Raw genomic sequence first — 13,031 nt, 5'->3', positions numbered from 1 at the left:
CTTGGGAGCAAAAAAAATCAGAAAAACATGGGGAAATCACACAAGAAAATGGAATTAGTATTTCTGCAAGTCAATATATAACAATGTCTTGAACTTAAATTTACAAATTTGGATCATTATAGTGAAGAAAGATAAACAGACAATTTGAGTTTCAGATGTGATTTTTACTGACCTACTACAATCCTAACTCCTTTACAGACCTACTACAATCCTAACTCCTTTACACACCTACTACAATCCTAACTCCTTTACAGACCTACTACAATCCTAACTCCTTTACAGACCTACTACAATCCTAACTCCTTTACAGACCTACTACAATCCTAACTCCTTTACAGACCTACTACAATCCTAACTCCTTTACAGACCTACTACAATCCTAACTCCTTTACTGACCTACTAAAATCCTAACTCCTTTACGCACCTACTACAATCCTAACTCCTTTACGCACCTACTACAATCCTAACTCCTTTACGCACCTACTACAATCCTAACTCCTTTACGCACCTACTACAATCCTAACTCCTTTACACACCTACTACAATCCTAACTCCTTTAGCGGCCCATCAGCCTGCTAATCGCCCCCACCTCCTCTCTTTACTCTCATTAGCATCTGCGACCTGTTGCCTAACTCACATGTAATAAACCCCTTACGAAAAATGGCCAAACCAAAGACAAAAAACAGGACCTTTCAAGACAGGTGGAAGGCAGACTCTATGTTCATCATTTTAAAAGACAAACCTGTTTGTCATTGAAGCAAGTTGTTATTTTTTTGACTTGTTGGATTGTGAAAAAAAATACATTTAAAAGGAGCTTAAAGGCTATAGAGAAATATTATTTATTGAATATTTTATTTCTCATTTGTTAATGCTTCTTCTGGAAAGAGTTTAACCAAAACTATTATTAAACATTTATTTTAATAAGAAAAAGTTTAACATTACATATGTTGAAAGAAGAGAAAACATGCAGATGTTGTTGAAAATTTTCAATAAATATTTAGTTTGGCCCACAACTTAGTCCAAGTTTTTAATTTTGGCCCTCTGTGAATTTGAGTTTGACACCCCTGCTCTAGACCAATTGTTACTGAAATATTTTGCTTGAGAAAATTGTCATTGACCCATTTCCTTTGGAGTTATGAAACCGTACACATAACGAGTCAATTAGATAGGATTAAAACAGTGGTTTTCAAACTTTTTCTTTTCACCCACCTACCACCTTAAGTAATCCTTTACTAATCACAGAGCACCTCTGGCGTAGGGAATACTTAATCAAGTGCTATGTGAGTGGAAAGAAAAAGGTTGAGAACCACTGATCAATGGTTATTGTTTCAAAAGATTTCAAAATGTATATGATGAGGTTCCACATAGATTATAGCAAAACATATATTGATTTGGAGATTACTAAATAAATGGATCATTAAGTGGTTGAGAATGATAGAGGAGAGAAAGAATGTTCTGTCATTTGTTATTTGTGAAGAAGGAGGATTTGACTGTCCACATACATAAACTCACCAAAACTTTTTGATAAATACAAATAGTATAAAAAAGGCAAAGAGAATGATTGGCCTTGATCTCAATGAACAACATTGAGGAAAGAGTAAATTAAGCTTAATTTTCATACACTTGGAGAGATAACTGGAACAGTGCATTTGCTTTTTCTCAATAATCCACAGTCAGGACACACTGGCTGGAAAATTATATAAAATTGACTGCAAATCCACGATGTCTTAAACATTTAGAGGTCATGGTACACTTCTTCAGGTTGCATTTCCTTGAGTTTAAATTATTAGGGTGACCTAAGCAATATATTCACTCATGTTAAAGAAATTAACACAAAAAAATTACAGTTACACAATTTAAAAATGAATTGAAATAACATAGTACAAAATGGATAGTGGAGAATTGAAACCTTCCCCCAAAAAGGACATTAATTCAGTCTTTACAGGTCATCAATGGATTTTGTTGAGCATTTATATTCTTTGTCCTTTGTATATAAACATCTTTGTTATGAGCCCAGAGGACCCCAAAACCCAGCAGCAATAGAAATTCACGAAAACAAATGGTTACTTGAACAAAAGTTGCTTTTAATTTTCTTTAAACATAAAAACAGGATCAAACTTTAACTTATTACTATTAACTTAACACCCTTCTAATTCTAAGCACACATGTATATATGCATATGTTCAGGAAAGTTCTTTGATTCACAGTCCAGTCTCACTTCTCACTCCTCCAAGTTCACTGGTATCAGGCAATTCTTATACTGTGCACAGAAGTGAACATTTATGAATTTTCACTAGGCTCTGGTGCTTAAAGTTAAATTGGTTATCACTCAGGAAGGTAATTGTCTGTTTCAGAGAGATATCTGCTGCTAATTGGACACAAACTGATTTCCTCCGATCAGTCATTTCAGTGTCTTGCTGAAGAAACTTGCCCCATCGTGGGTTTTTCAAATTATAACCTTTTCTTCCAGGTCACCAGAGTTCCTCATGTTTCCCTTATTTCAGGAGAAACACTCTCTGCCATTTCCTCTTGTAAGGACTACAAGGGTTTTCAACAGGCTGAACTCAGAACTCACAACCCATCTTCAAAATGTTGCAACCTCCAAAAGCTACTGCAGAACTAACCTCTCTCCCTCTCTAAAAGAGAAATCCTGTTTTTTTTCTCTCTCTCTCTCTCGGCTTGTAAAAACCAGAACACCTCCCCAAGGCTCCAAACCCAATCTTTGAAAGATATTATCAGCACTTTGAGTCTGGACTATTTCATTTGCACCTGCTTTTGAAATTCTTTCCAAAGCAGTTTCATTGTCTTTGCAAAATCACTGGTGCCTGAATGTCGAGCTTCAGCCAAAGCTTTTGCATTTTAAATGAGATATGTTTTGTAAGTATCTGTTTGTGAAGTGACCTACACTAAACCCCCACAATCTATCTCTTTTAAAGACATATTTATATATAATATAACCTGTAACATATGTATATAAAAATCTATTAAAAAATCACCAAAGGATAAAAAAGCAAGAAAAGTTAATCCATTTTGTCATGACACAAAATGTTGATAGGGAATCTTAACTGAAATTAAGAAAGCAAAAAATAAATGTTGTGATATTCTTTTAAAGGGAATGAAATTGAATCACAAACTTCAGGGAACTGAAAACAGGAAATAAAAGCAAAACTAATATGAGGAAAAAGATGAGAATTCGATTTAAAAAAACTTTAAAGTTTCTTCTTCATTTTTTTAATACATACTGTATACTGTCAACACAGTCAGAAAAGCTGGAAATATAGCAAACAGCAAAGGTGACAGACTTAAGGAAGACAAACATGCTGATAAAATTAAATGTAATACAATGAAGTGATTCATTATGATATGAAGAAGCCTTATAACGTAAAATGCAGAAACAGAAAAATCTGGATACATAGGTATACACCTTTGAAGTTGCAGAAATTTGATGAAAAAAAATTACAGGATGAGTTGTAATTTTTAGAAAGAAAAAAGGTAATGCTGACATTTATAAAACTCTGATGGGCCCCGGATAGCCAATTTTGGCACAAACATTTAGAAAGAGCATCAATGCCTTGAGAGTGTAGGAGGATTTACATTACCAGAAATGAAAGGCATCATTTACTGTATATGGAGAGAAGAAAAATCGAATCATCCTCCTTGACAAGAAATAGTTAGAGAAGATCGGAGTTAAAACACATAAATGCTGGAGGAACTCAGCAGGTCTCGAAGCGTCCATAGCAGGTAAAGATGTATTACCAACGTTTTGGGCCTGAGCCCTTCTTCAAGCTATGAACAAAAAAAAACAGGCATCTGTATTAAAAGAATGATGAAAAAGGAAGAATGGGAAGGGGAGGAGTACAGACCAACAGACAAAAGGTGTTAATATGATAAGAGGACAGGAAAAAGTAAAGGTGAGAATTGACTGGGGGATTGTTTTTAGCTCTGTGAAAGGAGATACAAGGTAAAGTGGAGAGACAGAGCTAGAGGAAATGAGTCAGGGAAAGATGGGGTCAGGGGACTAACAGAAACCAGAGAAGTTGATGCTAATACCACCTGGTTGAAGGGTACCTGGAAGGAAATATGACGTGTTGTTCCTCCTATTTGTGATGGTCTCAGTCTGGCAGTGCCTGTGACCATGGACAGACATGTGGGCAAGGGAATGGGGTGGGAATTGAAGTGGGTTGTCACTGGGAGATTCATGCTATTATGGTGGACAGAGCCAAGGTCTGAATGAAGTGATCTTCCACTTTGTGTCCAGTCTCTCCGATGGACAGTAAGGATTGGTGGCACGGTTAGCGCAACGCTGTTACAGCGTCAGTGATCGGGACTGGGGTTCAAATCCTGCGTGTCTGCGTGGGTTTCCTCCGGGTGCTCCGGTTTCCTCCCATCTCTCAAAACGTACCAGGGATATAGGTCAATTGGGTGTGATTGGGTGGCACGTGCTCTTGGGCCAAAAGGGCCTGTGACTGTGCTGTACGTCTATTTTTTTTTTAAATTAAAAATTTTAATTTTAAGATGCAGAGGAGACCACAAACGAATGCATTCGATGATCCATGCAGATTCATGTCAAGTGTTTCTTCACTTGGAACCATGTGGCAGAAATGGCAGAGGATAATGTGTTGGATGTGGAGGCCAGTGGGGTGACAAGTGAGGACAAGGGGAATCCTGAACTTTTGCACATGGGGGCCGAGGGGGGCAGGACTGATGTGTGGGTAATAGAGAGCTGAGTTGATGGCAGTAGAGGGAAGCCATGTTTTTTGAAGGAGTGAAGATCTGATGTGAAGTTTCAATATAATTTAAAAAGTAACCATTTCTACAGTAACAAGAAGAGAAATAACAAGACAATATAACAGGCACTCAGAATGGTAGGGCCCTGGAAGTATACAAAGAACAGGAGAAATATGGCAAAATTCCAAAGATCACTGAAGATGGCAGAACAGCTAGATAAGGTAATGAAAAGGGCTGCAAAATAACCAGGGCCTTCATTAATAAAGGACATATAATATGAACTGGGAAATTATGGTGCATCTTTATAAAAAGATTTGTTAGGCCTCAGCTAGAGTATTCTGTGCAATTCTGGCTACAACACTGCAGGAAAAATGCAATTGCACCAGAGGTTGTAGAGGAGATTCACAAGACATGGGTGCTTCAGTTATTAGGAGGTTGAGGAGAGGAAACCTGATTGAGGGAAACAAAATAATGTGGAGCACAGGCAGGGTAGATGGTAGGAAATGTTTCCCTATAGCAGGGGTGTCAAAAACAAGAGGTCATAGGTTTTGGATAAGAGGGAAGAGGTATAGAAAAGAAAAGAGGAATAATCATTGAAATTTGGTGACCTTTTCTTATTTTCATTTGATGTAAATGTGGAGGGGGGGGGGGGGAGACGTTTATATTGTTTGAAGTTTTATCTTGATATATTTACATACATTTCCTTTCCTTCAGTGTACTGTATTTATTATAAAAAAAACTCAAAAAAAGATTGGAAACGAAACAGAGGAACATTTTTTGGAACCTGGAATGCTCTGCCCACGAAGGTGGTGGTGGTGGTGAGTTCCCTCACATTTAAAAACTATCTGAATGAGCACCTAAATTACCATGGTACAGAAGGCTACAGACCAAGTGATGGTAAATAGGATTAGTGTAGATGAGAAATTGATAGTCTGCATAAATAGTGGGCCAAAGGGTACATTTCTATGTTGCATAACTCTATTAGAATGATTTAAGCTAAATGGCAAAATAACTCCACACAATGAAGAATTTAAGTTGTGGAACTGAAATGCATAGCTTGAAATAGTGTTGGAAGTAGATTCAAAAATTGCTTTCAAAAAAAATTTGGATAAATATTTGAAATGGGAAAATTTCCAAGGAAAAGTGCACAATGCAGAACTAATTGGATGTATTTTTTGATAAACCCAACAAGGGATTGAGGTCTTCAAATGTCTTTATCTGGCCATAACATTCTATGATAATATCGATTGTTTCAAGCATATTTCAAATGTTCTGTCAAATTCTGAAGGTACTCAACTTATTTTACTCCAGTTCAGTTGCCCTAATTTTTGAAGGAAGTACAATTTGATATTTTGTTGAATGCTACCGTGAATATCAGTTTCTTTCAGCTCATCTAAAATGCATAAAAGAATCATAAAATATTAAAGCAATAGTATCTTTTTCTGGAACACTGATACAGTTCCATGAGCAAGAATTAAATTCAAATTTAATTCAATTCCTCTCAATGATAAATTCAGGTTTAATAATGCCTCCAAAAAAAGTAAATGGGTTCCAAAAAAATAGGTTGTACTTGCTACAGTATTTTTATTACTATGCTCAAGCATACATTAAAATGTTCCTTAAAACTGTTCAAATGGAATTAGTTATTTTATAAATATATTAGTTGATCCACTGAAATGATTCTTGTTACATGATGATCACTATCTTTTGATTAAATGCAATATGCTGTTAATATCCAAAGCTCCACAAAGTATACAGTACAACCCAACACAAAGTGAACATAAAAACAATCTACTGTTTTTCTTAATATTTAAATAAATGAAGTCACCTGGGGAGAGGCTTTGGACATGCAAATGAAATCTTTGGACCAAAGTCATACAAAATCAATTAATTAACTATCAGTTCTATTTTCTTTAATTATACTTTTGTAATTGACATCATTAGATCAAGTGTTACATTCCTGTTCTTGTTTACCACACATCAGTATTATACATTAAAAGCAGTTAGGTTCCAAGACAATATTACATTATTTGTAGCATCACAGATTTCTAGAAAAAAGTTGCTCTAATTATGTAATGTAAATATTTCAGTACTAACCTACTAAACACTCAATTACCAAAACGTTACTAAATAATCAAAAGGAAATGTATTCGGACTTGGTCAGAAATATTATTGTTATTTTATCACAAAAAAAGGTGTTCAAAAGGCACAATAAAAGTCAGTACAAATTTATGGCTGGCTGAGTAGAGAATTAAATAATACTAGTAAACAACAATGAATGATATATACATAAAACAAATACTGTACTGCAATTGCTGAGTTGCTTCTTTAAGTTGTCAAATATTGCTAAACTCCGACCTTAAAAAGATGGGATAAGAGCCACATTGCAAAAATTGAATACATCATCACTAAAATTACATTAAAATTTCTTGAACCGCCTAATATAATATTTGACAGATTCACACAATCATAATTATTTAACATTTTGCATGGCTCTTAAATTTTGAGGGTTTTTTTAATTAGCATTCACATCATCACATAATATCAAATTTTGTGAGAAGACTCACCTTCCACACAAGCTTGTTTCTGTTTTTACTTTCCTAATTTTGATCTCTTGCAAATTACGTATAAACATTCACATTGTGAAAAAGCAGGCAATTATAAAAAATCTTTAAAAAATGAACCTGCTTAATAGTTGCTCAAATATATCTTAAAGTTGGCAAAGTTTTACAGGGACTTCATAACTATCATTTTATTGAAAGTGATCTTTAGGTCTAATAAAGTTATTGATTTTTTTTTAAAAAAAACATCCCTTAAATATGTCTTCACATTTTAAAACAGAAATATAAAAATTTCTAAAGTACATACTGTGTAATGGAATTTTGCACACTCTTTTCGTTTAAAGTCATTCCTGGGGGTGGGTCATTTTGCAAAGCCATTAGCTCTTTCTGTAACCTTTTCTAATAAAAAAATGCAACAGTCAGAAACAATGCATGTTGTTGTTCATCCAGTAAATACATTCCCTGCATAATTATTATGTTCATTTGATTAAGTGATCAACAAATGTTCAATTTCCACATGGACTTTTCATTCAGTTTCATGTTTTTCTAATTTTCATTTCTGTAAACCTTGTAGAACAACACATGCCCTGTGGCCCACAAAGTCATGCCAACCTATTAAACCTTCTCCTCACAGTTAATAAACCCCTATGTTTCTTACATCCGTGTGCTTAGGAATCTTTTTCATGTCCCTATTGTATCAGCTTCAATTATTACTTCCATTAGGGCATTTCAGGTACCTGCCTACTGTGTCAAAAACCTACCTCTGACATCTTCTCTAAATTTTCCTCCATTCACCTTCAACAGATGTCCTCTGGTATTGGCCATTGCCATCCTGGGGGGACTGTCCTATCTATGTTCCACATGCAAAATAGTGAAAGCCAGAGCTGTTGCTGGATGTATGAATCAAACTTAAAGTCGTGAAACTTATTTGATATGTGTAGTATTAGTATTCAATTCCAACATCAAGAATATTTATGGCTTATTTTTTTTAAATCGAGCAAAGGGTCTTCTTTTTCTACACTGAAATGTTTCACCAGCGAGGATGAACGTAAATGAGAGGCAAGTTAACACCGGTAGTATCTAATATTACTGAATATTTCTGACATTAAAAAGCCTACTTGCAGGAAAAGTCTGTTTTTGACAAAGTTTACCAAAGTGAGTTTACTCTTATAGGTTACCTCACACGGGAAGGTTTGAGAAAAACTAAGGTGGTGAAAGCCTGTCTCACACACACTGACGCCGCTCCTCCGGGGCTTCGGTGGCAGAGGCCGGCTGACACCTGTAACCTTCAGCCAGGCGCCCTGGCATCATTGCCGTTCCCCTGACCTCCGCGCACGGTCGTGGGGATGGAGCCCACCTCTCCCGGCGTCTCGCTGGTCGAATTCCTGGCGGCTCCGCGGGTCGCCGGTCTGACTGCGGGACAAACCCGGGTCTGCCGACGCTTCAAAATCCGCACCGGACAGCACGTCCAAAAGCCACGGCGGGCCAGCTGTCCACAAGACCCGACAGAAGACGTGACTTCCAGGTGCCCCAGACGCCATGGCTCGATCGCAGGAAGAAGCCCCCAGCGCTCGTTCTGCGAGGAAGCGATAAGCTTCATGCAGTGCCTCCCGGCTCGCGACACACTCACCTGCATTGACGCCATGATGGAAACCCCCTGCGCCAGCGACCACATTCAGCGGCCAAGGCGTTCTTGCGTCATCCCGCACGCGGCCCAGCCAGGAAGCAGGGAACGTCAGTGCGCGAACTCGAGCCAATGAGGAAGCGGGGAACGTCAGTGCGCGAACTCGAGCCGATGAGGAAGCGGGCAACGTCAGTGCGCGAACTCGAGCCGATGAGGAAGCGGGCAACGTCAGTGCGCGAACTCGAGCCGATGAGGAAGCGGGGAACGTCAGTGCGCGAACTCGAGCCGATGAGGAAGCGGGCAACGTCAGTGCGCGAACTCGAGCCGATGAGGAAGCGGGCAACGTCAGTGCGCGAACTCGAGCCGATGAGGAAGCGGGCAACGTCAGTGCGCGAACTCGAGCCGATGAGGAAGCGGGCAACGTCAGTGCGCGAACTCGAGCCGATGAGGAAGCGGGGAACGTCAGTGCGCGAACTCGAGCCGATGAGGAAGCGGGGAACGTCAGTGCGCGAACTCGAGCCGATGAGGAAGCGGGGCGAGCCCGCGGGCCAGAAAGCAGCCACACCAGGAAATGGTGAGTCAACGTTCTGGGTCAGGCTCCTCAATGCAGTCGTGTCCCTCCAATTGCTGTCTCTTGAAGAAGTATCGCTGGATAAAGCGATGGACGCCGTTGCTTTCTTCAGGATGAATGGTTTCGAAACCTGTCTTATACTTTGAAAACGTGTCCTGAGGCGCATTCGTGATCAGGAACTGAGTTCCAGGGAAAGGTTAAACAGTTGAGGACTTTATTCCCTGGAGCGTAGAAAACTGAGGGGAGATTAGAGAGAAGTATTTAAAATTATGGGGATGGACAGAGTAAATGTAGATGAACTTTTTTCCACTGAAGGAAGGTGAGATATAAACCAGAGAACATGGGTTAAGAGTAAAAGGGGAAAAGTTTGGGGGAACTTCTTCACTGGGAGTGTGGTAGGAGGTGCCAACTGTTTATTTACCAGTCAACACAAAGTGGCAATCTCTGACGAATGCTTTACTGTTAAATTCAACAATACAATGTACAACAGGAGCCCCTGGAAAAGGCGTTCACCACCAGTCAAGCACCGTTTTTTTTAACTAGCATGCTATGTAGGGACTCGCATGTACAATTGCGTAGAGCTGAGTACAGTGGCTCCAGTAGGAGCGGCTGTCTACATCCCCTTTCCTGGGCAACCCCTTCACATACCACAATCCATGTAGGTGTCGTACATTACAATAACTATAGTTCAGCAGTGAACAGTCAGCCCAGTTTAATCTCAATATTTTGGGTTGGGCTTACAAGTGCACCCGAAACGTGTTATGTAGTAGTCATTGATGGAAGTGGATGCTTGGAGTGCTGCTTGGGGTGCTTCAGCTTGAAAGGATCTACCATCTGTGGTCTCGGGGTTGCAGCCATTTGTTTCATGGGTTGTTACTGAGGCAGCTCCGCCTACCCCGGGTTCATGTTCCAGATCCTAGTTTATAGTCTCACCAGGAATGGTTCAGGATGGGGGTGGTTCCCTTTCGGGTAGGATATGTCAATGGTTTCTCTGATACACCCTTCCTTCTTATTTTACCATTTATGACCTGGGTTCCTGGCAGTTCCTTTCAACTATGCCCATACGGTCGTAGCCCTGTGGAGTCTGCATCCTTATGACATCCCCTTCTGCTAATGGCATGAGCGGTCGGCTGTTTCTGTCATAGCATCTTATCTGCATTAGCCTCCTGTTCAGAAGTTGGGATTTATTTTCTTGCGGGTTCTTTAGTTGAGGCTCCAAGAGTCTCCTTGCCACAGGCAGATCGTCCATGTCTGCCTGGACATGAGTTGTTGCACTGTAGAACCCAGTATGGCATCACCGGGGATGTTCCTTAGGTTCAGCATGTTTAGGAACACATCCATATTTTCCCTGTGGGACTTCTCCATGCGTTGCTTCTCGCTCCTCACGGCTCTTTCAGTCAACCCATTTGACTGTGGGTTCTCCAGGCTGCTAGTGATGTGGTTGAAATCCCATGTTGTTGCAAAGTACCATTGTCCGACAGCAGAGTGTGGGGGGGCCCCATGCACTGAAGTGTCTCTTTAACTTGATAATGACTGCTGACAAGGTGACGTTGGGTTAAAGGACTATATCAAAGCATCCAGAGTATGAATCGACAAGAACCAAATACTGTTGACTGTGCCATTCGAAGATGTCTGTTGCCATGGTTGACCAGGGGAACACCATGTGAAACGGCAGCAGCTCTTTCTGTTGGTGCGGTCTGGTGCTATTGCACACCGAGCAAGTTTGTACCTCCTGGTCAATGCAATCATGAAGAAGGCTCACCAACAGCTATATTTCGTTAAGAATTTGAGGAGATTTGGTATGTCACAAATTTCCACAGGTGTACTGTGAAGAACATTCTGATTGGTTGCTTCACTATCTGTAATGAAGATGCCAATGCAAAGGACAGTAAAAAGCTACATAGGACAGATCCTCTGTAGATCAGCACCATTACAGGAATCAGTCCACTTCATTAAGGCCATCTTTAGGAGGTGGTGTGTCAAGAAAACAGCTTCTATCATCAATGACCTTCACCACCCAAACAAAAACAACTTCTTCCCCTCCAGCATCTGATTTCTGAATGGACATTGAACCACTACCTCGCTTTATTCTCTTTTTGTAGGCTACTAGCATCAAACCACTGGTATACAGCTAGGCTTTGAAGCCTTGGTCTTGCCTCTGTACAAGCCTAGGCCAGAATGAGGGGGAAGGGATCCCCCCCCCCAGGCTTATATACAAGGTCACCAGGTGGCTCACCTGGTGGTGTAATGACACCATGCATGATATACCACCACACATTTCCACTAATTATTTATCATTAAATAATGTGTTTATGGAAATGTAATTTATAGCAATTTTTGCACCTTTAATGTACAATACTGCTGCCGCAAAACAACAAATTTTGTGACAATAAACCTGATTCTGATTCATTCAATTATACAAAGTAGAACAAGCATGGTTTCAGAGTACAGGGAACTGAGTGGCTCAGTTCCAAAAAATGAAACAAAGCAATCAATTAGTATAAAGCAGGTTTGTGGATTGTGGAGGAACATATGGCCTTCCTGTCTAGAATATCATGGGTTGCAGATGGTCACGTGACCTCCCTGTCTGAAACTAATTCAGAAGTCGCAACACCTGCCAATCAAGGTTGGACTTCAGCCACCCATTAGTGCACACCTTGCCATTGACTCATTTAAATTACTTTGGGTGATCATTGGCTAGACACCGAGCTCAGAACTGTATAAAACATCGATGCATAGCACATTTCTTTCTCTTTGCCTCATGGTCAAAGCTCTGGACTTCATTCTATGCCAGATCGCTACTGTGGACGTTGCTGGAGGAGTCGCAGGTAAGGTAATGTACTACATTTAAGCTGAGCCTTAGTAGTGCAATAGATCAGTGCATGCAAAGAGCTGCATTCCCATTGGTAGAGGGAACCAGGAGTATGTTTGAAAGTCCCTCTCTGTAGAGTGTGTACACGTGCGTGAGCATATAAAAGATAGGCGGAGATATTCCTGCAAAGACAGTTGCTAGGGTTTTCGTGAATTTTTGGATTCCATTTTTTCGATGTTCCGGTCAACGGATTGAGGGTCTCAGTTTGAATCGGCATTGTTCCGAGCTCTCCCTGATCTTCTGGGCTCTACCCATATTCATACTACAGCTTACCATCCACAGGACAATGGCCTCGGTGAGCACTTCCACAACAATTGAAGGCAGCATTAACAGTGGGTGGTGATGCATCTATGTGGTGCGAACATTTTGCCCATAGTTCTCCTTGGAGTACACACTGCTGTTAAGGCAGATCTTGGATGTTCAGCTGCAGAATTAGTATTCGGCACTATGTTAACCTTGTCAGGCGAGTTTGTGAATCCAGTCAAAGCACAACGCTCTATGATCCGGCTAGTTATGTTGATCGTCTTTGGGAAAACATGAGATTAATCCAACCTACTGCTATGCAGCAGGCATCACCTGCTGGCATTTATCAATGGTCCATGTTCTGCTTCAGAGCCAGAAACAGAGGACTAGTCGCACCCTTGCTAGTTGGACCTTGCATTGTCTGTCTTGCAC

General features: G+C 40.1%; 1 protein-coding gene and 1 long non-coding RNA gene across 8 annotated transcripts in view; one reads left to right on the top strand and one right to left on the bottom strand.

The window, feature by feature from the left end:
- LOC138755364 (ubiquitin-conjugating enzyme E2 W) overlaps positions 1-9,041 on the bottom strand; it is an 84,850-nt gene extending 75,809 nt beyond the window's left edge. For 2 of the 5 annotated variants that reach the window (XM_069921205.1, XM_069921200.1), the window contains exons 1-2: positions 8,920-9,023; positions 7,597-7,688 (exon numbers count right to left, since the gene is read on the bottom strand). In XM_069921205.1, coding sequence (XP_069777306.1) covers positions 7,597-7,688; positions 8,920-8,964 — 137 coding nt within the window. In that variant the 5' untranslated portion in view covers positions 8,965-9,023. Of the gene's footprint in view, positions 1-6,025; positions 6,122-7,596; positions 7,689-8,919 lie in introns of those variants that run through there. The other 3 variants (XM_069921204.1, XM_069921201.1, XM_069921203.1) reach the window with 2 other exon arrangements.
- A 59-nt stretch (positions 9,042-9,100) lies between these two features.
- Positions 9,101-13,031, top strand: part of LOC138755365 (uncharacterized) — a 40,917-nt gene continuing 36,986 nt past the window's right edge. For all 3 annotated transcript variants that reach the window (XR_011352223.1, XR_011352224.1, XR_011352222.1), the window contains exon 1: positions 9,101-9,487. This is a non-coding gene — a long non-coding RNA (uncharacterized lncRNA). The remainder of the gene's footprint in view (positions 9,488-13,031) is intronic.

This window comes from Narcine bancroftii, chromosome 2, assembly GCF_036971445.1.
Source record: "Narcine bancroftii isolate sNarBan1 chromosome 2, sNarBan1.hap1, whole genome shotgun sequence".
Taxonomy (NCBI): domain Eukaryota; kingdom Metazoa; phylum Chordata; class Chondrichthyes; order Torpediniformes; family Narcinidae; genus Narcine; species Narcine bancroftii.
The sequence above is the reverse complement of the archived record's forward strand: the minus strand, read 5'-3'. Positions and strand labels throughout refer to the sequence as shown.